This window comes from Crinia signifera, chromosome 19 (assembly GCF_055691185.1).
Source record: "Crinia signifera chromosome 19, ASM5569118v1, whole genome shotgun sequence".
Classification (NCBI taxonomy): Eukaryota; Metazoa; Chordata; class Amphibia; order Anura; family Myobatrachidae; genus Crinia; species Crinia signifera.
In genome coordinates this window covers 132,908,987-132,936,584 of record NC_139226.1, presented here as the reverse complement: position 1 = coordinate 132,936,584, position 27,598 = coordinate 132,908,987, and the positions used below count along the sequence as shown (strand labels likewise).

Genomic DNA, 27,598 nt, shown 5'->3' with positions numbered 1-27,598 from the left:
AGAATAAGGCCCAAAGTGTATACAAAGAGGAGAAAAGGAGAAAAGTCAACATACAGTAGTAATAATATTAATAATACATCTTTATGTGCAGATAAGGGGGTGATTCTGATTGACTCACAAGCAGAAAAAATTCACTGCTTTGCGAGCTATCTAACACCGGCCACCACACGCACGAATACTCGCCCCTTGCCATGGTCCGCACATCTCCGCTGGTTTGCGAATGGATGCTTTGCATATACATCCATTGGCAGGGTGGCATACAGGGCCAAAATCATTCGATGGTCTCTGACCATCGAATGATTTTTACCTTGAGCACAAATCGAAGTCAGTCTGGACTGACCTACACTGGTGGCTTTCGGGTCGGAGAACAGGGGGGTGGGGGCTTATGTACTGTGACATCAGCCACCTGCCCCTAGAAGGCAGATGCCCAACTGCATTCTCAAGGGGATGTCCAGCGTTTTCCTGGGCACACCCACCGTTTTTGTGGGCATGCCCAGGAAACGAAGGGGGTTCGCATGCAAATGCCCCCTGCCCGCAACGATCCCGCCTCCCCTGTGTTAGCGCCACAGTGGCTATGCAAGTCCCTTAACGTCCTGAAACGTTGACATACTACACTGCAAACTAAGTAGAGTGCCGTTGCGATCTGTCAGTATATAGCGTAGAGACTGACTGACCACTGTATCAGAAGGGCGGAGTCAATTTCCTAAACTACTGGTTTCATTAAATAGGCTTTGCCCCGATGGGGGTAGGTCTCTGTAGGGCAATATTTGTCACCATAGGATTTACCTGGAAGTGTTGAGATCTGGATGGTTTGTGGTGGAACATGTTGGACACTGGAGTCAGAAAATAAAGTGGCTTGGTATTGGGTATTAGGGCTTAAATTGCTAAACATTATACCAGTCTGATCCACAGGTAAAATCTTTCGATGCTTCCGTTTTGGATCCGATGCTAGTGCAAACTCTAAAATATAAGGCCCTTTATCTCCCGGCAGCCTGGCCCAGGTCAACTGGAAACTGGTATCGGTTCTGTCCCGAACATGTAAGCTTCTTGTTTGCTGTTGTTCTGTAAAAACAAACAGAGATTAAGGTACAACATATTTAAAGATCTATAAAACTAAAACAATTTGAGGCAACCAGTCTGAGGCAAAGAGCCAAAAAGGGGGCGTGGTCTAGCTGGTACAAGGCCATGCCCCATTTTCGGGAATCGTCGTCACATAAAATACACTGAAATAAGGGAGATTAACATAAAATACTCCAAAAGAGTCAGATCCACATAAAATACTTCCTAGAATCACATAAACGGGGTAATTCAGACCAAATTGCGGCTGTGTGAATTTGCATAGTGGCCAATTATGGATCGGTGGGCGGCAGGGTGGCGTCTGGTGCAGTCTTGTGAATGAAACAGAATAACCCCCCAAGTGTACAGCTGGTTTGAAAAAGCAAAATGCATTGGTGTCCATGAAGGTGACGCTATACAGCCCATCATCACCTAGACGATGCATGTCCAACCTGTGGCCCTCCAGCTGTTGGAAAACTACACATCCCAGCATGCCTTGCCACAGTTTTAGCATTCCCTAATAGCAAAACTGTGGCAAGGCATGATGGGACTTGTAGTTTCACAACAGCTGGAGGGCCTTGGTTTGGACAAGCCTGATCTAGACCATTCTGCCTTTACATCTTCAGTGACCAAACCAGCCCTTGAATCATACCTATGCAGCCTGTGGAGTGACCACCTTGAGGAGTAGTAGTAGTAGTAGTATGTTTATTTATAAGGCGCCAAAAAGTGTCCGCAGCGCCATACATAGCAAACAAAAAACAAATGACAAGGTAACGCACAGGGTGTGATGATAAAATACAGCATAAATAGGGGTAGAGCTGGTAGAACTAAAATCAGCATCAGTTCTGAAGTAGGTGTGGAAATTGTCGAGAAGGCTGAAGATGAAGTAGAGGAAGGGAAGAACAGGACAGGAGCACAGGTGAGGTAAAGAGGTAGGGTGAGTACGCGAGGAAGGAGGGCCCTACTCATAAGAGTTATCAGACTAAAAAGGAGGTGGGTGGATGAACGAAAAACAATAGGATAAGTAGGAATGGATGGAGGGGTAGGGTAGGCAGGATAGGAGGAGCGAAAGAGGTTAGGAGGAGGAGGAAGGATAGGCTAGTCGGAAGAAGTGGGTTTTGAGGGAGCGCTTGAAGGAGGTAAGGGAATCAGAAAGCCTGATGGGTGGCGGGAGGTTGTTCCAGTGCAGGGGGGCAGCGCGAGAGAAGTCTTGGACACGGGAGTGGGAAGAGGTGATTAGGTGAGAGGTCAAGCAGCGGTCAGCGATGGAGCGAAGAGGACGGGAGGGAGTGTGGATAGAGATCAGTGAAGAGAGGTATGGAGCGGTGGAGGAGGAGAGAGCCTTGTAGGTGGTGGTGAGGAGTTTATAGAGAACTCGGAAAGGAATGGGGAGCAAGTGAAGAGATAGACAGAGGGGGGAGGCGGAGGTAGAGCGGCGGTAGAGGAAGATGAGCCTAGCAGCAGCGTTAAGAATGGATTGGAGAGGTGCGAGGCGGGTGAGAGGAAGCCCAGAGAGAAGGATGTTGCAGTAGTCAAGGCGGGAGATGACAAGAGAGTGAATGAGAATTTTGGTCCCGTCAGTGGAAAGGAATGGTCTGATGCGTGAAATGTTGCATAGGTTAAAGCGGCAAGACTGAGAGAGCACGAATGTGGGGGGTGAAAGAGAGGGAGGAGTCAATGATGACACCGAGGCAGCGCATTTGGTCGGTGGAGGTGATCTCAGTTTCACCAATGCTGATGGAGATAGTGGGAGAAGAGGGGATGTTCGGGGGGATGGAAGATTAGAAGTTCAGTTTTAGCCATGTTTAGTTTCAGGAAGCGTTGGGTCATCCAGGCTGAGTGGCCATGAGGCATTCGGAGACCTTGGACAGGAGTGATGGGGATAGGTCGGGGGAGGAGAGATAGATTAGGGAATCATTAGCATAGAGGTGGAAATGGAAACCATATGAGCTGATGAGGGTGCCCAGAGAGGTGGTGTAGAGGGAGAAGAGGAGAGGGCCAAGGACTGACCCTTGGGGAACACCGACTGGCTGCGGGGTAGTAGGAGAGGAGGAGCACAGAGTGGAGACGGAGAAGGAGCGATCAGAGAGGTATGAGGTGAACCAGGAGAAGACCGTGCCAGTGATGCCGAAGGAGCGGAGGGTGTTGAGCAGGAGAGGGTGGTCAACAGTGCCAAAGGCAGCCGACAGATCAAGCTGGATGACGATAGAGAAGAGGCCTTTGGATTTAGCCGATAGTAGATCGCTAGTGAGCCACACTTCCATCACCTCTGGCTCCTATACCACCAGAGGACCCTCCGTTGCAAAACCATTGGCTGCCATCCCTTGGAGAAACGTCAAATCTTCAAGGCAATGGAAATAGTGCATCTGGAAATACCACATTTGAGCTGTTTCATCTGTTGAAAATCATTCCAACAAGGTCACAGGAGTAGCCGTTGCTAAGGAATGAAGGTTCTAGCAGCTTCTAGTTGTCCTCTTTATAAGTTTTGTGCAGGATAAATTGTCTCTGTAACTTTCCAAATTGTTCTGTGCTTAATATGTATTTTTGTAAACATCCCCAAGGTATATCAGATGGCTTCAAGCTCATTACTGTGAGAAGGTTAAAAAGATCGGAATCACAGTGCCTTACTTTGAAATGGAATGAAGAAGACACCCTTGGAAAGAAGCGGAAGGATAAAAGAAACAGAATATAGTCTACATACTATGGGTCTTATTCTGGTTCACTCCTTCTGACAAATTCCTTCTTAGATGGACAAAACCATGTGCACTGCAGGTGAGGCAGATGTAACACGTGCAGAGAGATTTAGATTTGGGTGAGTTATTTTGTTTCTGTGCAGGGAAAATACTGACTGCTTTATTTTTACACTGCAATATAGATCTTACTTTGAAGTAAAACCCCACCCAAATCTAATTCTCTCTGCACAAGTTACATCTGCCCCACCTGCAGTGAACATGGTTTTGTCCATCTAAGAAGGAATTTGTCAGAAGGAGTGAACCAGAATAACCCCCTATATACACCTCAGCAAGATGCCTGTGCAATAAGGGTTAAAACTACTCACCTAGAGATAAAGAGATACAGAAGAGAAGTTGCCCAAATTAACCAAATTTCACAGACTACACGAAACATTGTAAATGACATCTGGAAGCTGATTGGTTGCTTTGGGCGATCTTTTCATGTGATCTCTCTCCATGATATGATAAGATATATATGTGATGTAATTGTCATGTGGTTTAACTAGTAGCTCATTAGTTTCCTATTATGCTTTCCAATCATGTATTTTAAAAATAATTGTAACCTGTCGTGGGTTTACCACTATGGTATTATACCATATAAATCATTAAGGGGGGTATTCAATCTCCCGCCGCTATTCCTAACGGGAAAAACAGCGGTGGGGCCCTATCCAATGCTATCTTCCCCCAACAGCATTGAACGGGGATCTCGGCAGAACGCGCCCGACATTACGAGCAGTAGGTCACGTTCTGCCGAGAACGGCTGGGAATTGTTAAGCTCCCGGCCGCAGATCGGCGATTTACGTCCGCTTCTCGCAGGCCACGGCCTTTTCTCGGCGCTTGGCAGACGGGATATTGAATCCCACCTGCCAAATCAGTGCTGAGCCGGCCGAGAATGGGACAGGGTCTTACCTAAGTAACACAAGTTTTTGCATATTTTGTGTCCACTGCCTGTGCATCTTCTTTATGGTACATTAGCAATTTGATTAAACAGAACTATTATTTACACACACAGCTTCTTGCAACAGGTATACAGGGCTGCCCTCAGGAATTTTGGGGACCGGGACTCATTTCCAGTCTGGGCCTGCCTCCCCCCTCCTCACTTGACTTACCGTAACCCGACTCCTGCTCCCTCATCTTCTCTTCCACTGAGCTGCAGCCTGGAGATCCCGGAGCACAGTCTTCTTCAACTCAGGATGGCAAATAAAATGCAGAACTGACTGGTGAGCCAATCAAAGCTTGCATATCGGCAGCCGCTCTGATTGGCTGCCGGTACCTGAGCTCTGATTGGCTCAAAAGCCAGTGCAGCATTTTTATTGGCCGTCGGGGTCCTGGTTTGAATAAGCCTGCACTCCTAGACCGGCTTTGTTCAGCGCACTGAGCGCAGTGCTGCAGAGGCAGTCCAGGGGGTTGTGGTGGGCAAAATTAGCTGCCTGGGCCCTTCCAGAGGCCGGTGCCATGAACAGCTGTACCCACAACACCCCCCTATTGGCGGCCCTGCAGAGATATATATATATGAGTCTATCAGTTGATGACCAATCCCCTGATTCCTGACGTGTTTGCTGTAGTGCTACTGTAGAGCCATAGGAATATAGATGTTTAGCTGTGGATATGTGAAATAATTAATGCATACATCGATGTATTAGCAATACTGCCTATCTGTCCCAGTTAGAAAACTTTAAACCTACCCGGCTGAGTGGAGACATGGAGGACATCAGGTTGAATATTCTGCGTACTGTATTGGGGAAACAGTGTAACCCGATACGTGGTATTTGATCTTAAATCGCTTATAACCAAATTGGTTTCCTCTCTATACAAAGTCTTCTGTTGTGCCCTTGGATCAAAAATGGGCACATATTCCAAAACATAAAGCCCCTCGTCTGTAGGCAACCTTGACCAGGAGAGCAGAAAACTTGTACTTGTTATATCCTGAGCCTGCAAATTTCTTCTTTGGAGGGATTCTATGAGAAAATGAGATCAACAGGAGAACAGTATAAGGTGGTGAGACGTAAAGGGCAGAACAAACACAATGCAAAAGGGCCTAAGAGTGTGTGTGTGTGTACACTAAACGATGCGTGTACACAGTGATATCGTTACCAACTTGCCGAAGCCAGCCGCAACGTGTGTACGCAGAGCCATTATCGTGTGAACACACTGGACGATATTTTGAGATTGGAATCTGCTAAATTGTTACGAATATTGTTTAGTGTGTACCCAGCTAGATGCTAAAATCAAAGTAGAGTACAATATCGTAAAGCACAAAAAGTATCTGCAGGCAGTACTTTTTGTGCTTCATTGCATCGCATCAGTACAGGAGTACATGCGATGCGATGTGATGTCCATTAGTAACTATTAACTTTAAAAAAAAAAAGTGGCTAAAATCGCATCTCACCGCATCGCACGCGCAAAGTACAGTACATCGCATCCACTTCAAGTGACAAAATCGCATGGTAACTTGAAGTACAAAAAGCACAGCACACAAAATCGGTGAGTGTATGGGCATCTTAAGGACTGGAAGAGGAACATTTCCTCTGATATTCAATCACTTGCAAAAAAAATTATGAAAAAATAAGATCCAAGAGGTGACGATGGTGACATTCCTCACTAAGAGGGGGGCTGACAAACCTTTTTCTTACTACAAAAATGGTTTTGAATAAAATATGAGATATCAGCATGTTCCTCTATATTCCGCATAGGACACCTCATTATCCTTGATACAGATAAGCAAATTTGTACAGGCAAAAATACCCTTGTGGTAAGAATACTGGGATGCGCAATAAAAAGCCTGTGCCAATATAATAGCATGTTATACATGGCATGCGATCCTGCTGCCTGGGAAGGTCCCGGGTGGCTCAAGGCGGATTTGATGCACGTTCACCTCAAGAGTCATAATTATAACAATCAGTATTTTGAATGTGCATGCGGTAAATGTTTTTGTATAAATTCGCAAAGTTGAAATGAACAGTTTCATGCAAGTTGACTCTCGCCAGGAAAGGGGCTCCCTCATGGCAAAATAGCATTTTGCCAGGAGTAACATTATCACACTTCATCTGGGTACAGATCTGCCCCAGCCAATGAACATACATTAACCAGCGCATTCGTCACTGGGGAGACTCTCTCTCCAAAAAAATTGCATATTAGTCGCCTATGGTAATGCCACCTGCGGCGTTCTCTCATCGAAGCATTCTGGAGCTTGATAAATCCGCCAGCTATGCAGCCCCCCACAGAAATAGGAATGGAGGGCCACAGGAGATACCTGCTACCTCTGCCGGATAATAAATATTTGCAGGTAAAACAATGAGCAATAGTGAAAAAGAAAAATCTAAAAAAGTGATCGTAAAGTGTTTGTGGGCAATTAATCCACAATCCACAAACATTGTATAGGCTCAGAGAGAATATACAGGTCCAGCACACCATAGATCCTGCCACCTGGGAGGGTAGAGACCCGGGTGGTCTGTGATTGGGTGGGCAGCAGATTGGATTAAGGTGTAAATGTGATCTGGTAGGTGGTATTTGGCGTTAAGTATCCAATCACTGCACTGGTCTCACCGTACAATGACATCTGTGATATTACCCCTGGTTTATCAGAAAATACACAATTCACAGTATAATGTCCCGTATCGCCTGATAATGGTGACCAGGCTATGCGGAAACTCCTTGTCGTTATATTCAACACCTGCAGATTTCTCTCTCGGATCAGGTCTGTTAAACAGAATATACTACTACATAATAAAGAGGGAAATAATAGTTTCTTTTCATCTACATGCAAGAACAGATCATATATATATATATATATATATATATATATATATCCAGTACAACAAACGGCACTCCAGAGGCAACGTGTTAAAGCCAATAAACGGTGTATTAAAGCATATGACAAGCTTTCGGGGTATTAGCCCCTTCTTCAGGTCAACACCTACAGCAATAAAATACAAAACAGTGCATACCTTTATACCTCCTAGCAGGTCCCCCACTCGCGCCACAGAGCACGCCAGACGCCGCCGGCCGGACACTGAGTGTGACGCACTTCCGGATAGACGCTACCAGCGGCTACCTAGCAACCGTGTACAGCGTCTCACCCCGGGAGGCGCAACTCCCCAGCACCAGCCAGACGTGTCCACAGCAAGCGCTCAGCGGCTGCTGTGGGGTTCCCTGCATAGGACCAGTGTCACTCACCACAATGATCGTCTGCCCCTCATGCCGGCCAGAGTAGATCACCGTCCCTGCAGACCGGACCGACGCAGGTTCCCGTTGCTAAGCAACGTCAGCTTCCGCATTTCCTCAGGCTGCAGACGGACAATCCTTCCCTCTGTCAGCAGATGGCTCCCAATCACTAAGGGGAAGACAATGGTACAATACATGTTAACGTGCATGTGAAAAGACATACAAAAACAAAAAAATAAAAAAATATGAAAAAACATTGAATAAAAATGAAGAACAAAAAATACAAAAAGTATAAAAATGAAAATAAGAATAATAATGTTAGTAATAAAAATCCTAACTATATCAAAGGGAACAGAATTCAAGTGAGGCTATTCCAGTTCAATTTCTCATTCAACCCTCGCGGATGGATAGTATCCAACCTGAGGATCCATCTCGCCTCCATTTTAAGTAACATTTTAATCCTATCACCTCCCCGCATGGACTCTTTGACCTGATCTATAATAAAGTATTTTAGAGCTGATAAAGGATGTCCCTTTTCCTTAAAATGGCGGGCGACCGGTTGGTCACTTTCCCTGCCATTCAAGGTAAGGCTGATAGATGACCTATGGAGGCCCATCCGTTCACGAAAAGATCGCGACGTCTGGCCTACATAGTACAGCCCACAGGGGCATACAATCACATACACAATGTATGTAGATCTGCAGGTTAATACAGATCTAATCTGAAAAGTCTTCTGTACATGAGGATGCTGAAAAGTTTTGCATTTGAGCATATAACTGCATGTTACACAGTTAAAACAGCTATAACAGCCTGGTGGTTTATAATAGGTATTGGGTGCTCTTGGTAGGCCCATACCGGTAATATCGGTATGGACCAGGCGATCCCTCAAATTACGCCCTCTTCTAAAAGCAGCAATCGGGCGTACATCCTTGAGGCCTGGCAAATCAGCATCTGTTTTAACAATAGGCCATAATGCCCGAGTAGCTTGGCCAATCACTGGGCTGGCTACAGAGTACAAACTAGACCATGGCAATGACTCTTTTTTAATTTTAGGTTTTTGAGACAACAAGCGGGTTCTAGGCATTTGCAGAACTTTACGTTTCTGGTCCTCCAAGGTCCCTCGATCATAACCTCTAGCCATAAACTTGGCAATGAGGGCATCAAGGCGATCAGGGAGACCAGTGTTGTCACTCATGAGTCTCGCGATCCTCATCATCTGTGACAGGGGCAGACTATTTTTTAATGCTGGCGGATGATGGCTTGAAGCCATTAAGAAGGTATTACGATCTACATCCTTAAAGTAAGCATCCGTCATAATTTTACCATCTCGAATCAATACAGCCACGTCTAGAAAATGTGTCTCCGTGGCGCTCCAAGTCATGGTAAATTTAATTGTAGATTCACGGCTATTGATTGAAGAAATCAAAGCCGTGAGTCTATCAATGCCTCCTGTCCATAAGATGAATACATCATCTATGTATCTGGTGTATGCATACAGGTACTGATTAATCAGAGGATCATTGAAAAACAGTAGTTCCTCCTGCTGGACCAAAAACCTAAAATTAAAAAAGAGTCATTGCCATGGTCTAGTTTGTACTCTGTAGCCAGCCCAGTGATTGGCCAAGCTACTCGGGCATTATGGCCTATTGTTAAAACAGATGCTGATTTGCCAGGCCTCAAGGATGTACGCCCGATTGCTGCTTTTAGAAGAGGGCGTAATTTGAGGGATCGCCTGGTCCATACCGATATTACCGGTATGGGCCTACCAAGAGCACCCAATACCTATTATAAACCACCAGGCTGTTATAGCTGTTTTAACTGTGTAACATGCAGTTATATGCTCAAATGCAAAACTTTTCAGCATCCTCATGTACAGAAGACTTTTCAGATTAGATCTGTATTAACCTGCAGATCTACATACATTGTGTATGTGATTGTATGCCCCTGTGGGCTGTACTATGTAGGCCAGACGTCGCGATCTTTTCGTGAACGGATGGGCCTCCATAGGTCATCTATCAGCCTTACCTTGAATGGCAGGGAAAGTGACCAACCGGTCGCCCGCCATTTTAAGGAAAAGGGACATCCTTTATCAGCTCTAAAATACTTTATTATAGATCAGGTCAAAGAGTCCATGCGGGGAGGTGATAGGATTAAAATGTTACTTAAAATGGAGGCGAGATGGATCCTCAGGTTGGATACTATCCATCCGCAAAGGGTTGAATGAGAAATTGAACTGGAATAGCCTCACTTGAATTCTGTTCCCTTTGATATAGTTAGGATTTTTATTACTAACATTATTATTCTTATTTTCATTTTTATACTTTTTGTATTTTTTGTTCTTCATTTTTATTCAATGTTTTTTCATATTTTTTTTATTTTTTTGTTTTTGTATGTCTTTTCACATGCACGTTAACATGTATTGTACCATTGTCTTCCCCTTAGTGATTGGGAGCCATCTGCTGACAGAGGGAAGGATTGTCCGTCTGCAGCCTGAGGAAATGCGGAAGCTGACGTTGCTTAGCAACGGGAACCTGCGTCGGTCCGGTCTGCAGGGACGGTGATCTACTCTGGCCGGCATGAGGGGCAGACGATCATTGTGGTGAGTGACACTGGTCCTATGCAGGGAACCCCACAGCAGCCGCTGAGCGCTTGCTGTGGACACGTCTGGCTGGTGCTGGGGAGTTGCGCCTCCCGGGGTGAGACGCTGTACACGGTTGCTAGGTAGCCGCTGGTAGCGTCTATCCGGAAGTGCGTCACACTCAGTGTCCGGCCGGCGGCGTCTGGCGTGCTCTGTGGCGCGAGTGGGGGACCTGCTAGGAGGTATAAAGGTATGCACTGTTTTGTATTTTATTGCTGTAGGTGTTGACCTGAAGAAGGGGCTAATACCCCGAAAGCTTGTCATATGCTTTAATACACCGTTTATTGGCTTTAACACGTTGCCTCTGGAGTGCCGTTTGTTGTACTGGATATATTGGATTGTGTTCAGGCACCGGGGCCAGCTGATCTAGTTGTGTGGAGCAAGTGCCGGCAGGCTTGGATGACTATATATATATATATATATATATATATATATATATATATAGGGGCGTATCAATAACCCAGCTTCACGCATGATAATTGGAATTTCTCACCGTTATACATGGCAATAAGAAATGAAGTTTCACCCAAATTTACTAAAATACACATTCACGGGGGATGCAGTCAATATACCGATGGACAAAATCCCGAATGGGTCATAATACCGACAAGGACAAAATCCAGACAAGGTCAAAATCCCGACATTTAAAATCCCGACAAGGACAAAATCCCGACATTTACAATCCCGACAAGGTCAAAATACAGACATTTAGCATGTACAGGTGAAACTGTCAACATGACTTTGGGTCGACAGGTCGCGAGGTCAACATGTGGTTTTTCACTGTTTTTTGACCAGACATGTGCCGACAGGCGGTATTTCATGCCCTACCATCCACTAGGGCGTGGTGGGAGAATAAAATAGTGTGCAGAGCGCAGAGAGGTACCGTGCCCGAAGCATTGCGAGCGAAGTGAGTGGCTGCGGTTCACTTCCAACTGTGTCGACATTCGGTTAAAAAAACAGTGAAAAAACCCATGTCGACCAAAAGTCATGTTGACAGTTTCACCTGTACATTCTATATGTAGGGATTTTGACCTTGTCAGGATTTTAAATGTTGGGATTTTGTACTTGTGGGGATTTTAAATGTCGGGATTTTCACCTTGTCGGTATTATGACCCATTCGGGATTTTAAGCGGTAGGATGTTAATTAGATTAAGCAAGGGCTGCCTAAGCCAGAGCGTACTTAAGAGGCTTACATTTTTTGGGTTGGCAGGAAAGAGTTAATGACTGCTAGTTGGGCTAAAGTTAGTTTCAGTTTTGTGGTCAGCCTATGGGAGAGCTTAGGGGCGTGAGCTTAGGAGAGGGGTATATAGGCAGGTCCTTTCAGGAAGTACTTCCTCTTGAGAAGTATTTCAGCCCTGCAGCATACAGCCAATAACTCCAGCGAAGCTAAGTACCTGCCTGTATAACAATCATAATTAAAACCCCTTTGGTCCTTTCACCATGTCCCGTCCCCGCAGCTCCGCTCCCCCTCCCCGCCGTTTACTGGAGGATTACCTTCCCCTCCAGTTCACCAGTGTCCCCCAAGCTCCTGCACTTTCCCCAGTACACCTTACGGAACCTCCCTCTGCCCCCCTGCCCGCACTGGGTGTTCCCAGCCAGCCGGCTATCTCACCCCAGCTCCATGCCTCCTCCTCCCCACCGCGCCCGGCGCCCGCCCCGAACTCACCTGGACGGTTCCCGGGCGTTCCCTCCAGTCACCCCCTTCCACAGTCCCCCGGAGGTGCCCTCGCACCTTCCGGTGCCTTCCTCCAGCCCCCTCCTCCGGCCGGACCAGCCTCTCATCCCCCGAGTGAAGCCTGCGCCATTAGTCTTCAGACGGCGCAGGCCTATGACGCCGCCGTCACTTCCGCCCTCCCATGCCCGCCCGCTCACCGCAGCTCCGTGCCGGGCACCGCTCCCCCGCCTCACCACTCCTCCCCGCTGGTTACCCAAGCTCCTACCTCAGTCCCGGAGCAGGGGGGCGCCGAGGACACTGCCGCAGGAGGGGATGGCGGGTCCCGGCGCCCGGGTGCACGGTCACCCGCGGATGCCCCAGGGCCCCCGCCTCCATATACACCAATCCCTCCTGCATCTCAAATAAATAGGATCCCCCTGCCATGGCAGGGGGCCGGGCTCCGGACCCCAGTGCCGGCCTTGCGGCAACCCCCTCTTCCCCCAGTGGAGCCCGCCCCATCACCGGCCCCTCCTGGACCGGGGACCGGGTACCTTTACCCGGCTCCTCCCCCAGGGGGCTCAACCACCACTTCTGGACCCACGCCCGCAGTGGTCTTGCCGGAGGGGCCCATAACTGTCGCGGCTGCGTCGGTCCATGGGCGGGGGGCGGTGGGGGGACTCCCCCCTGCCTCCCTGGGCATCCCAGGCCCCATACGGGCCTTAGGCGGCTCTTTTGCCCCGCACTACCAGGCAGCTGGGACGACAACTGCCGCGGGGCCCGAGCGGGAGCTCAGGGCGATTGCGCCCCAGGCCCAATTTGTCTCTACCCAGTCGGCGGTATCGGCCACATTCGCCATACCACTGCGGCCATCACCGGCATCGACCCATGGCTACCGCCAGGGCGACTGGTACCACACCACCGGTTCATCCTGGCAGGCTTATTCCTCCCAGCAACACGCGCTTCCGGCGTCCACGACCCCAGCGTTTGCCCCTTCCCTTGGCGCCCGCTTCCCCCCATATTGCGGCCCCCAGACCACTTGGTCCTTCAACGCGCCACCCGGGGGGCCCCCATCCCTGGCATCGCCCGGTTACCCCTTCGGGGTCCCTACAGGGCCGTGGCTGCAGCATAACGCGTTACAGCAGCCTTACCGTTTCATCCAGCAGCCGTTCGGTGCTTACCCCCCGGGCACGGGGTGGGCCCCACATTGGGCGCCACCCCATGCCCCTTTGGCGGCGTCCCTGGCCACCCCCCCAACATCCCAGGTCACTGCGGGTCCGCCGACGGGGTACCCCGGCGGCGCGGTTGGTGCATCTGTTAACGTGACATCTTTTGTTTCTCCCGAAGGTTTTTCCGGGTCGTCCGCAGATTTCTCCTTCCCGTCCAGCATGGTTGCCGGTGAGGCAGCTTCTCCGACAATCCCCCCGGTCGTCCCAGAGTCCCGCCCGGTTCCCTTACCTTTGCCTTCGGCGGGGGCGGTTGTATCAGACACTCCGTCTGTCCTGGTTCCGACGTCTGGGCCTCCCACAGTCATTCCTTCTCCTGTGGTGCCGGGGGCTGCCGACACGTCCCTAGCTGGGTCATCCAGCAGGCCGGCAGATGAGGGCCTCCCGTCAGGATCAGGTGAGCTTCCTCCTGCGCATGCATCCACCTCTGGGTCATCCTCTACAGACAGCTCTGCCAGCAGCGACGAGTCGGTCTCGTCCAGGCGTCCGCGTAAGATCAGAAAGCTAATTGCGCGGGCGGTTGCAAAGAAATTAGGGAAGGCCACAGCACCTAAGAAGGCACCGGTGACCAAAGAACCGCCATTGCATGCGGAGATGGTGCACTGCTCCAATACCGCTGTAACTAGGGGGTTGCGCAAGAAGGTCAGGGACAAGATCAAGGCCGGTAAATTTGTAGATGTCTTTTCGATCACCGAGGAATTGAAGTCAGGGTTCGATGATGCAAAAAAGCCTGGTGGAATTGGCGAACATGCGTATCGCAGCTTCCACCATTGGCTCAAGGGTTTCATGGTTTTCTCGTCCTGTTACCTGGACGGGAAGCCAGAGGAACACCCCAATGTCGTCAAGTACATCTTCATGGTGAATGAGATGTTTTTGAAGTACGGGGGGTATGTATGGCGGGATTACGACGATAAGTTTCGTCGTAATCAGGAAGGTAATGCCACCTTGCCGCTAGGTTTTAAGGACGTGGAGATTTGGCTGGAAGTCACCAGACAGATCTCCACAGTAGATACACTGGTTCGGAAGCCCTTTTCAGGAAAGGAGGGGGTCACGCCCCCTTCAGCTCAAGGAAAGTGCTTCGCGTACAACGAGTCTGAATGCACGAGGGGCACTAGTTGTCGGTTCCGACATGCCTGCCGAGTGTGTGATGCGGATCACTCCGCCAAGGAATGTAGGGCTGGGGCGGACCCGGATTTAAACGCCGGGACCTCTGCCGGCTCTACGTAGGGCCCCCTCCCCTATTAGGGACTTTGCTATGGCGCTTTCGCCCGGATATAATCCTGGTTTTGGGGGCTGACCCCCTTTGGGTCACCGCTTCAGGCTTTGTGGCTGCGGCGTGATCTAGTGCTGAAATTGCCTGTTTGGTGCGCAGCGGCCAGCGGGCTTCCTGACTCTTCCATTCAAGCAATGGGGGCGATGGAAGTCCGCTGCATGTAGGAATTATATAAGGTTAGATAAGGTTTAGTTGTAGTGCGCCTGTTGCGCTGACCCAAAAACGTTGTTTACCTGCTGGTTTCGGAACAAGTAGTGTTCCGGAATCAGGGGTGTGAAGGACTTTCTTGCATTTTTACCTCCGTGGGTCCTTATTAATTTCAATTCGGCCCACCTCCCCCTTCCGGGACACACGAGAGGTTTTTTATCAAGTTTTCGACTTCACTTGGGTCCATTGTACTAACTTACCTTGCCGTACTAATCAATGCAATGTATAATTACTGACGGTTAGGAACCTTTTCTTTCAGATTCACCTTTAGGGGTTTGAGGTTATTGTTGAGGGTAGTTTTCTGGTTAGTTTAGGGAGGCGGACACTTAGGCGGTTCTTCGTGGGTGGCATGCGGCGGCTCTTGGAGCCTATCTAGCGGCTCTTAGAGCCTGGCGGTGGCGGTAGGGCGTCACGGTCCAGCGGTCACTTGTGGCATGAGAGGGCGCTGGGAGGCACTACCCCCTGGAAAGAAGGCGGGGTGTCCTGCCTTTGCGGGGGGGCGCTGTGGGCACTTCGTCAGCGGAGTGTCCACACCGGCCAGAGAGGGGGCGGTGAGACTTCCCAGCGCTAGGTTGTGCCTTAGTTGGATGGGGCCGTCTCAGTCGTCCCCATGTTAATATCAGTCAGTTGGGGCGTTTAAGTCGCCGCCATTTTTGATGTGACTAGAGCTGGTCATCCGTGGCGCCTTATTGCCAGCCCTTTACGAAGAAGGGTCATACCACATAATAAATACTATATGACCTTTAAATCTAATTGTTATGGTGTCCGTGTCTTTATTGTGTCAGCGTCAGTTATTCTTTAGTTAAGCTAGCTTAAAGTGTATGTTAAGGTTCAAGCCAAATAAATGTATAGACGGCTTAGATTAAGCAAGGGCTGCCTAAGCCAGAGCGTACTTAAGAGGCTTACATTTTTTGGGTTGGCAGGAAAGAGTTAATGACTGCTAGTTGGGCTAAAGTTAGTTTCAGTTTTGTGGTCAGCCTATGGGAGAGCTTAGGGGCGTGAGCTTAGGAGAGGGGTATATAGGCAGGTCCTTTCAGGAAGTACTTCCTCTTGAGAAGTATTTCAGCCCCACCCACCCTCCCTTGCCTTCGGCATCTCAATTTATAGTCCATTCTTTGGTACATTTACCATTTTCAGAACTGGGGCGGTAGGGCGTCACGGTCCAGCGGTCACTTGTGGCATGAGAGGGCGCTGGGAGGCACTACCCCCTGGAAAGAAGGCGGGGTGTCCTGCCTTTGCGGGGGGGCGCTGTGGGCACTTCGTCAGCGGAGTGTCCACACCGGCCAGAGAGGGGGCGGTGAGACTTCCCAGCGCTAGGTTGTGCCTTAGTTGGATGGGGCCGTCTCAGTCGTCCCCATGTTAATATCAGTCAGTTGGGGCGTTTAAGTCGCCGCCATTTTTGATGTGACTAGAGCTGGGCATCCGTGACGCCTTATTGCCAGCCCTTTACGAAGAAGGGTCATACCACATAATAAATACTATATGACCTTTAAATCTAATTGTTATGGTGTCCGTGTCTTTATTGTGTCAGCGTCAGTTATTCTTTAGTTAAGCTAGCTTAAAGTGTATGCTAAGGTTCAAGCCAAATAAATGTATAGACGGCTTATAGGAACTATAGGAAATATGCAGATTACCTGGTAGGGTAGACACCCGGATAGTCTGTGACTGTGTAGTCTGCAAACTGGATTCTGGGTTAAGTGTGACGAGATAGGTGGTATTTGGTCTCAGGCTGCTAATCCCCACATTGGTCTGATCTCCATACAGCGTCTTTCTGAACTCTGTCCTTGGATCAGATACTGAAGCGTAAGCCAGGAAGTAGCGCCCGGTATCTCCGGTTACCTTTAACCAGGTTACATCAAAACTTGTGGCTGTAATATTCACAACTTGAAGATTTCTTGTTAGGATCAGATCTGCAAAAAGAAAAGGAATATTCTGTACCCAAAAGGGATACGGGCATCGGGTCTACAGCATGTTTGTCGACAAGCATTGGGTCAACACCATTAGGTCGACATGGGAATAGGTAGAAATGGTTCTAGGTCGACATGGGTTTAGGTCGACAGGCCATTAGGTCGACACAAGCATTAGGTTGACAGGGTCTAGGCTGACAGTCATAAAGTCGACATGAGATTTTTCACAGTTCTTTGAGCCGACGTGCCGTCATTCAGTATTTCATGCCCTACCATCCACTAGGGCGTGGTGGGAGAATAAAATAGTGCCCGAAGCATCGCAAGCAAAGCGAGTCAACTGTATCCATGTCGACTGTGTCAACATTCGGGTAAAAAAACAGTGAAAAACCCCATGTCGACCTTTTGACTGTCGACCTAAACCCATGTTGACCTAAACCCATGTTGACCTAGAACCATTTCGACCTAACGGTGTTGACCTAATGCTTGTCGACCAAACGATCCCAACCCACACGTAATGTATTGCAGCAGTAACATCTCTGAGCCGGGATCTTTTCCCTACACACTTACATACACTACGATTGTGATCCCAGCTGCTGCCTGACACTATTAAAAATAGTGAACTACTGTAGTTAGAATTCACCAATGTGATTTGGGATGGTCGGTCTAACTTGGCTGTCCACAAATTTGGAAAGAATTTCTGTTGTCAATCAACTGTGTTTGTCCAAGTAAATGTTATTCAAAAATTATTCGGATGTTTTTTAATAACCCGACGCTACCGTAGAACAGTCTATTGCTTACAATGTCTAATGAGGTTGCCCTACAAGGTGTTGGCCAGAATATTGGCCAGGAACACATACAGTACTGTAGCTCTGATGGGAACCCAGCCGTAGAAAGATATAGTTAGTATAGTTAGTGTATACTAACAGATGTGCCCACATACTGTACATCTAGTTCAGCCGTTATAGTCATGCCTTACTATGACAACGACTCGGCAGCTCTGGGCGTCTTTTTTTGCAACTTTCTCCATTAAATATTGCAGCTTCTTTTTTGTATAATGGAGTGAAAAGGAAACACACGCAGCTTCTGCTGATTATAACGATATGCGTTCACTAGAGAAACACTGTAACGTTCCCTTTCAACGCAGATACAGGGACAGTCACAGACTGCATACAGATGAACCACATATATATATTTGGTACTTGTTTCCTAGCACGGCCACCACGATTTCTATCGTGGCGGTCGTGTCGGAAAAAATCGTTCGGTCGCGTCGGGTGCATACCAAAACGCACACGACGCGACTGACGCGATGTACCCGATTTCTTCATAGGCTTCAATGTTAAAATAATTTAACATTGAAGCCTATGGAGAAATCGAGTCCATCATGTCCATCGTGTCCATAGGCTTCAATGTTAAATTATTTTAACATTGAAGCCTATGGAGAAATCGGGTCCATCGTGTCCATAGGATTCAATGTTAAATTTTTTTAACATTCAAACTGAGTCCATTAAACATAGTAAAAAATGGTAAAAGGGCCAATATGGGCCATTTCTCATTGGGTATGGCCCCGTCATGCGTGTAAAAAATAATGGCCCCCCATTGTGGCCGCCACCCCCACGATTGACGCGAACCCGAAGCGTGGCGAGCGCAGCGAGCCCGCGAGGGGCGGCGGTGCGCGTCCTCCGACCTTTTCATTCCCCTACTATCCACGTCGGCGTGGAGTTGAGAATAGATTAGTGTGGCGAGCGCAGCGAGCCACCGAGCCCGAAGCGTGGCGAGCGCAGCGAGCCCCGCGAGGGGACGCTGATACCTTCACAGATCCCTGCGTCCCCTCTCGGGCTTCACAGGTATCAGCGTCCCCTCGCAGGGCTCGCCACGCTTCGGGCTCGGTGGCTCGCTGTGCTCGCCACACTAATCTATTCTCAACTCCACGCCGACGTGAATAGTAGGGGAATGAAAAGGTCGGAGGACGCGCACCGCCGCCCCTCGCTTCGGGTTCGCGTTAATTGTGGGGGTGGCGGCCACAATGGGGGGCCATTATTTTTTACACACATGACGGGGCCATAGCCAATGAGAAATGGCCCTTATTCAGCCTTTTCCCATTTTTTACTATGTTAAATGGACTCAGTTTCAATGTTAAAATAATTTAACATTGAAGCCTATGGACAAATCGGGTCCTTCGCATAGGCTTCAATGTTAAATATTTTAACATTGAAGCCTATGGAGAAATCGGGGGCATCGCGTCGGGCGCGCATAGGCTTCAATGTTAACATATTTTAACATTGAAGCCTATGGGGAAATCGTGGGCATCGCTTCGGTCGCGTCGTGTGCCTTCTTAAGGCACATGACCGACGCGATGTACCCGAGTACTGTTTTTTTCAAAGTAAATCGCGGGCATCGTGTGCCTTAAAGTTAAGGCACACGATGCCCGCGATTGTGGCCGTGATAAGAAACAAGTACCATATTTTAACCAGAAACATTTTAATCAGCAGAAGCCGCTTGTGCATTCTGCAAATAAGACAATTTTCACAAAAACAGATGCCCAGCACAACAGAGCAACACGGAGCTCAAGCATTATTTTTGAATTATCATGTATGTATGTATGTATGTATGTATGGCAATGTGGCTTTAGGGTTTTTTTTTTTTTTTTTACACCTGCCCTCCTATTCCCTGGCTTTATCACCATTGTGGAGGTGCCCATAATTTGCCGTCTTGCCTTGTGTGCTGTAACTTACTCACCAATATAATTTCTTGAGAATGTGTTGTGTATGTCAGAGGTAAGTACCTAATGGAATGACGAAGTGGAACAGAGCAGTGTCTGACTGATGGTAGTACACTGATATACAGTACTGTACGGTTTACCTGGTAGAGTGGAGACCTGTATGGTCTGTGACTGTATAGATTGCAAATTGGATTCCGGGGTGAATGTGACCTGATATTCGGTATTTGGTGCCAAACCGCTGATCCCAATACTCTGATCTCCATAAAAAGTCTTCCTTAGCTTTTTCCGTGGATCTGATACTGGAGCGTAATCCAGGAAGTAGCGCCCGGTATCTCCTGTTTCCTTTAACCAGGTTACATTAAAACTTGTTGCCGTAACATTCAGAACCTGCAGATTTCTTGCTTGGATCAAATCTGTTAAACATAAAGACCAGTTAAATTTTCGATGGGGGGGGGGGGTTTGTTGATTCAAGTGTTCTGCATGCCGGCGGAGCAGGTCAATTTTATTTTCCGGAACATACAGCTGCCAGGACATTACTATTAAGTTACGTGTCAAAATCAACCTCGTTTTTCAGTGTAAATGATTGCCGCTTTTAAAAGAAATGGGGAAACTCTCCTAACATCTCTCACTTTCTGATTCACATATATTATTACATTTGGCCCTAAAAAAAAACAAAACACTGCCGCTCATTAAAGTGGTAGATTATGGTAATATACAAAACATAAGAACTGCAGAAAATATGCAGATTACCTGGTAGGGTAGACACCCGGATAGTCTGTGACTGTGTAGTCTGCAAACTGGTTTCTGGGTTAAATGTGACGAGATAGGTGGTATTTGGTCTCAGACTGCTAATCCCCACATTGGTCTGATCTCCATATAGCGTCTTTCTGAACTCTGTCCTTGGATCAGATACTGAAGCGTAAGACAGGAAGTAGCGCCCGGTATCTCCGGTTACCTTTAACCAGGTTAAATCAAAACTTGTGGCTGTAATATTCACAACTTGAAGATTTCTTGTTTGGATCACATCTGAAGAAAAGCAAAAAAAAATATGAATTTCTGACAATGTTCTTTACTGTAGCAATGAAGGCGGTCATTCAGCTCATTGTCACCGGTGCGATTTTGCGATGTTGAGCGATATACAAAAATAAACATACAACACCATATATGGACTTCCTGTGGTCTGTGGGACTTTCTTCTTTCCGGTCCAGTTATGATTTATTCAAGGAGGATTACCACAAACGCAGTTACCAATGACTGCCGAACATGCTTATAGCCTCTGAGGCATTGCTCGCTGTTGGGGTTTGCACACGCACAGAAATGAGTGATCCTAATTGGCCCCATTGTTGGCTGCAGAGAAAGATTTTATTTCATAAATTGAGTTGGATGTTTATGGTGCGGTTCTTTGTCTGCAAGGGGAGATTCCCTTACACTTGTCTCTCTGTCACGGTGTGCCGTCCCTGAATCATAAGAAGAATTTGATGGCCACAAGGAGCAAACACAACTGAGTACCTGGGCATTACACTACACATGCCCCTGCCACCCCCTTTCAATTAGACCATGCCCTTTTCAACCGGTTGTCTTAATACTGAATGCACACTGGGTGTCACAACACCTGGTGACGCCTCTAAGTCGGAGGATATATATATTGCACCTTGTCCACCATTTGCTAGTTTCATGACTGTTATGGAGGTCTTCCAATGTGCCAACAGTAGCAGTGTACTCTGGCAATTACAGACGCCCTGTATAAACCAGACTTGTATAGGACGTGGGTCATAATTTAACAAACTGTGTTGAATTTTATTCACAAATATTAATTTGGGAGTTTTGTTATGTCCTGCAGGGTTAAATCCCTATGGAAAAAATAAGTTACTGATGCTGCTTTCAGACCGCAAAACTGGCTTTGACCAGGTATTTTAAAATATTTCTAAAAACGGGCCTGCCAGCTAAAACCCCTTTCACACTGCATGTCGTTAAACGGTATTTCAGTGCAGTTTTTGTTCCTTCACAACACCGAACCCGTTTTAACCCATAGAAAACAGTGGATGAAAAAAAAACGGGTCTGAAACGGGTAGGACCCTGCTTTATTACCGTTTAGAAATACCAGTTCAATAGAACCAGTAAATTCACTCTGCACCTTTCAGACTGCACAAATTACCGTGTTAAAACGGTAAAAAAACCGTCAAAATAATGGGTAAAAAGTGCGGTCTGAAAGGGGCATGATAGTATTGTATCAAGTACAAGTAAAGGATATGCAGTTTACCTGGTAGAGTGGAGACCTGTATGGTCTGTGACTGTATAGATTGCAAATTGGATTCCGGGGTAAATGTGACCTGATATTCGGTATTTGGTGCCAAACCGCTAATCCCATTACTCTGATCGCCATAAAAAGTCTTCCTTAGCTTTCTCCTTGGATCTGATACTGGAGCGTAATCCAGGAAGTAGCGCCCGGTATCTCCTGTTACCTTTAACCAGGTTACATTAAAACTTGTTGCCGTAATATTCAAAACCTGCAGATTTCTTGCTTGGAATAGATCTGTGAGATAGTGATAGAGGATATTAAGCTTAAACTGGAAAGTTTGGTAAAAAATATGTTTATATGTTACTATGGCTCAGCAGTTGGGACCACTAAATTAAGTGTTTACAAATTATTGAACTAGATTACACACTACGGGGGAGATTTTCTAAACTAAAAATGCGGTAAAAACCCCGTTATCTGGGGTTATGATTTATGCTCCAATCCCACTTAAACACCTTCTTTTATACAAACTTTAATTTGATACTGTAAACAGTAAATAAAAACTAAAACAATTTTGTCTGATTTGTACAAGTCTAATAACTGTTTTTGAGTCCCTCTCTAATGCCTGGCTATATTATTATTATATTTTATTATGAAAAATTCTAATAAACACTTATTGCAAAAAAAAAAAAAACAATTTCAACCCCCACTCACACACAAAAAACACACAGTAATGAAACATTAAACAACATTATTGGGGAAACATGTTTAAGGTGTGCACATATATCAGGGGCCAATTTAAAGATCTTTCAAGCAACCTTTTTGTTTTGAGGAAGGAAGCTAGGACACGTGGGCATGCGTTCAGACTACAGGTGAGAAGATTTTGTACCCTTAGAATTAATGTTGTACTGTCAGGGCATTTAAATTGTGGAACTCTCTTCCAGGAGAGGTGGTGTCGGCTGAGACAATAAATTAATTTAAAATAAGATTGGACACACATCGATTGGGTACAAAACATCCAGGGGTACAAACAAAAATCATATTTTGTCCAAAATGAAATCAGAATACTCAATTTATATATAGGGATATAACAAATAGATCATACACTCTAACCAAAAGGTTGAACTTGATGGACGCACATCTTTATTCAGCCTTAACTACTGTGTAACTATGTAACAACGGATCTTACCTGGGAGGGTGGAAACCTGAATGGTTTGAGGTGTGACATATGGATCATTGGAGTCAGAGAGAAGTATGACCTGGTAGGTGGTGTTCGGAGTTAAAGCACCGAGTACCACACTTGTTTTATCTCCAGACAACGTCTTCAGTAACTTTCCTGTTGGATCAGATACCGGTGCGTACTCCAAAACATAATTCCCTGTATCTCCAGACAGCCTCGACCAAGTCAGCTGAAAACCTGTCGTTGTTATATCCAAAGCCTCCAGACTTCTTTCTTCCTTTAGATCTGGAAATGGAAAGTGAGTCTTGCATAACCATTTGGACTAAGAGGCTGGTCACCTCCTGCCTGATGGACAATGGACACAATACATCCTTCTTTATAGTGGTGCCCCATTGGAACAGCTTGCCTTCTGCTGTCCCCACCCGTGTCCTGCAGCGTCCCATGGGTGGGAAAAGTTGGTATCCAATCTCATTAGGTCAACAGTCACTGGGTCCACCACTTATGGTTGACAGAAGGCTGACATGAGTTTTTCATATTTTTTTGTTCATACTTTACCTTAGCGAGGGGACGTGGTACACAAAGACAATGTCCCTGATGACTTATTTCGACATAGACAACAAAAAAAGTGAAAACTCATGTAAAATTTTGATCATCGCTACTCTGCTCTGCAGATGCGCACGGTGATGCACACAGCATCTCTTCAGTGACGGGAGGGGGGGAGTGAGTGCAGGGAGGGGAGTTATTGATTGGTGTACAATTGTTAGGTCAACAAACCGACGGTCGTCATGTATTGGGTTGACCACTGAAGGTTGACATGGGTTTAGGTCAACAGGGTCATTAGGTCAACACCGATGGGCTCCTGTCCCGAAGGGGTGAGTAGAGCTTCAACAGCATCCACTATTGCTCCAACACTGCGGGGCTCTAGTGACTGGTCCGCCATCCGCAACCTTAACAGAGGGGTCAATTCACAGAGCCGGCCTGGGCGGCAGGTTCTAGGCATTTCCCAAGATTTTTAAAAAAGCCGGCCAGATGAAGCATTCCCCTCCTCGCCAATATCCACCGGTAACCAGTGCCTACGCTAAACTGTGCTGTGCTGGTCTAGGATCAGGCTGCGCTAAACTGTGCTGGTCTAGGGAGAGGCTGCGCTAAATTGTGCTGTGCTGGTCTAGGGTGAGGCTGCGCCAAACTGTGCTGTGCTGGTCTAGGGTCAGGCTGCGCTAAACTGTGCTGTGATGGTCTAGGGTGAGGCTGCGCTAAACTGTGCTGGTCTAGGGTGAGGCTGCGCTAAACTGTGCTGTGCTGGTCTAGGGTGAGGCTGCGCTAAACTGTGCTGTGCTGGTCTAGGGTCAGGCTGTGCTATACTGTGCTGTGCTGGTCTAGGGTGAGGCTGCGCTAAACTGTGCTGTGCTGGGCTAGGGTCAGGCTGCGCTAAACTGTGCTGTGCTGGTCTAGGGAGAGGCTGCGCTAAACTGTGCTGTGCTGGTCTAGGGTGAGGGGTGACGAGAAGCATTTTAATACATATTGACAGCATCCTGTGTTTATGTAAATGGATGTTTTAAGTAACAAAAGGTGTGTGTTTATTTTTTAAGTGACAGAGCTGTATACAGTATGTATGTGTGTGTGCGTGTGTGTGTGTGTGCTTAGTGACAGAAATGTGTGTTTTTTTATGTTGACAGAGGTGTGTGTGTGTGTGTGTGTGTAAGAGACAGAGGTGTGTATGTGTGTGTTAAGTGACAGAGGTGTGTATGTGTGTGTTAAGTGACAGAGGTGTGTATGTGTGTGTTAAGTGACAGAGGTCTGTATGCGTGTGTGTGTAAGTGACAGAGGTGTGTGTGTAAGTGACAGAGGTGTGTATGTGTGTGTTAAGTGACAGAGGTGTGTGTGTGTAAGTGACAGAGGTCTGTATGTGTGTGTGTGTGTGTGTGTGTTAAGTGACAGAAGTGTGTGTGTGTGTGTGTGTGTGTGTGTGTGTGTGTGTGTGTGTGTGTGTAAGTGACAGAGGTGTGTATGTGTGTGTGTGTGTAAGTGACAGAGGTGTGTGTGTAAGTGACAGAGGTGTGTATGTGTGTGTTAAGTGACAGAGGTGTGTGTGTGTAAGTGACAGAGGTGTGTGTGTGTAAGTGACAGAGGTGTGTATGTGTGTGTGTAAGTGACAGAGGTGTGTGTGTGTAAGTGACAGAGGTGTGTATGTGTGTGTGTAAGTGACAGAGGTCTGTATGTGTGTGTTAAGTGACAGAGGTGTGTATGTGTGTGTGTTAAGTGACAGAGGTGTGTATGTGTGTGTGTGTAAGTGACAGAGGTGTGTGTGTGTGTGTGTGTAAGTGACAGAGGTGTGTATGTGTGTGTGTTAAGTGACAGAGGTGTGTATGTGTGTGTTAAGTGACAGAGGTGTGTATGTGTGTGTGTTAAGTGACAGAGGTGTGTATGTGTGTGTGTTAAGTGACAGAGGTGTGTATGTGTGTGTGTTAAGTGACAGAGGTCTGTGTGTGTGTGTTGACAGTCATTAGCTCGAAATTAGGTTTTTGTTTATTTTACTTTGAGCCAACATATTTCGACAGGTGGTATTCCATACCCTACTATCCGTGGTGGGAGAATATAATAGTGTGCCCAGCGCAGCGAGGCACCGTGCCAGAAGTATGGTGAGTGTAGCGAGCCATGCCAGGGGGTGCGGTACACATGGATGGTGTCCATACCGACCTATGTCGGGGGATGGAGACGGAGCCCCTCTCTTTCATTGCCTGCGCTCACCGGAACGTCCCAGCTGGAGAGCGCTGGCGGAGAGGGACCCTATTAGACTGGGATGCACGTGTGTCCCAGTCAGTCGGTGGCTGGGCGGTGGGACCCTGCCAGTCTTCGCATCAGGGACATGGGCAGTGTTGGGGGTGGGTGGAGGGGGGGCGCTAGGCGGGGACAGGCAGGGTGCTCCGTCGGAACTGGGTGCGCGCGCGCCCCTTCTGACAGATGGTGGGGGCTGGGCATTCCCATGGGAACGCAGGCGTGCCGATGCCAGCGGCCGGCAGCTGATGTCAGAGTGACTATTTTTTCTGATGGCAGGAGAAATCATTCGATGGTCATGATGTGGTGTTTCAGCGCTCGGTAATCAGCGATTTTTTGCTGCTTAGAGAGCCAAACTGAATCAGGCCCTTATTACAAGCTCCATCCTGTACTACTACATTGGAGCACATGGCAGAAAATCTTTTTCTTTATTTTTAAAGTGAATTAATCTTCACCCCATAAGATTATTGCTTCTATCTAACCCTTATAGGCAGCGGTGGTTCCTACCTCATTGAATGAAAGGGGCTGACGCTGACCTTGCTGCCGACAACCCCGCTGCCGCCCACCACTGCTCCCTGTCATGATCCTGACACCTGTACAGTGCAGATGACAGGTGCCTGGACTCGCGAATACGCAGTATCAGGGACAACGGTACTGCGAATGCGCATACCCACGGCTTCGATGGGCTGCATCGGCTGCAGCCCATCGAAGCCAAATTGGGCTGCACAGCAAGGCAGGGAATGGCTTCCTATAAGAAGCCAGCTCTCTGCCTATAGCAGCTCGGAATGGCAGTCCCAGAGGGAGGGAACACCTCCCCATTAGTTTGCCTTACTGCAGGTGACTGGCAGGTCCAATAGGAAGTCACCGCAGTCACAGTGAAGCCAGTACAAGTCTCACATACTGCAGTTGGCTTCACTTTGGCCTAACACATTGGCGGATATTACCTGGGGGGGCTGCAGTCCTGCAACCCATAAGTAAAAACTGCCACTGATTATAGGGGAAGTGTATCAAGTCTTGGGGCCAGATGTACAAAGCTTTAAAAGTGATAAAATGGAGAGTGATAAACAGCCAGCCAATCAGCTCCTACCTGTCATGTTACAGGCTGTGTTTGAAAAATGACAGGAAGGAGCTGATTGGTTCGTGGTTTATCACTCTCCATTGTATCACTTATCAAAGCTTAGTACATCTCAACCTTGGAGAGAGACAAAGTGGTTCAGCTGCCTTTTGCCCAAAGGAAATAATCAGTTCTTTGAAATGACAGTTTTAAGCGGATTATTTGCATTGGGCAATTTACATCTCTCTCATTGGATCATTTCTCTAAACGACTATTAATAAAAAAAAAAAAAAAACTCTTATCATAACTTTCTTATAATCTATCAAAAACACCATTGCCCTGAAAATCCTGGTAACACAATAAACCATTTTGAATACAATTAAATATGTTACAAGATGTATTTACCTTGAAGGGTAGAGACGTTGATGGTCTGAGGATGGACATAGTCAATATTAGATTCAGGAATTAGTGTAACCTGATAGGTGGTATTTGAAGTCAAGTCCCTGAGGACAATACTGGTTTCATCTCCCAGCAAGGTGTGCTGCATCTTCATCCTTGGATTGGATAGAGGTGCGTATTCCAAAACGTAATGTCCCGTATCTCTGGATAGCAACCTTGGCCAGATCAGCCGAACGCTTGTACGTGTTATATCCAGTGCCTGCAGTCGTTTTGCTTTGATCAACTCTGCAAAGACAAAAAAATGGCAATTATAGTATACGCTAAATACTTTACGATTTGGGGGACTCACATGGACTCCTGGGTCACAAAACCAAAAGTCCA

General features: G+C 47.3%; 1 protein-coding gene across 1 annotated transcript in view; it reads right to left on the bottom strand.

Moving 5' to 3' along the window:
* VWA1 (von Willebrand factor A domain containing 1) overlaps positions 1 to 27,598 on the bottom strand; it is a 124,803-nt gene that overhangs the window by 10,561 nt on the left and 86,644 nt on the right. The window contains exons 3-10 of the mRNA XM_083163389.1: positions 27,224 to 27,502; positions 22,999 to 23,274; positions 21,834 to 22,106; positions 20,324 to 20,599; positions 19,714 to 19,986; positions 16,582 to 16,857; positions 5,474 to 5,746; positions 787 to 1,062 (exon numbers count right to left, since the gene is read on the bottom strand). Of these exons, the coding sequence (XP_083019515.1) occupies positions 787 to 1,062; positions 5,474 to 5,746; positions 16,582 to 16,857; positions 19,714 to 19,986; positions 20,324 to 20,599; positions 21,834 to 22,106; positions 22,999 to 23,274; positions 27,224 to 27,502 (2,202 nt within the window). The remainder of the gene's footprint in view (positions 1 to 786; positions 1,063 to 5,473; positions 5,747 to 16,581; positions 16,858 to 19,713; positions 19,987 to 20,323; positions 20,600 to 21,833; positions 22,107 to 22,998; positions 23,275 to 27,223; positions 27,503 to 27,598) is intronic.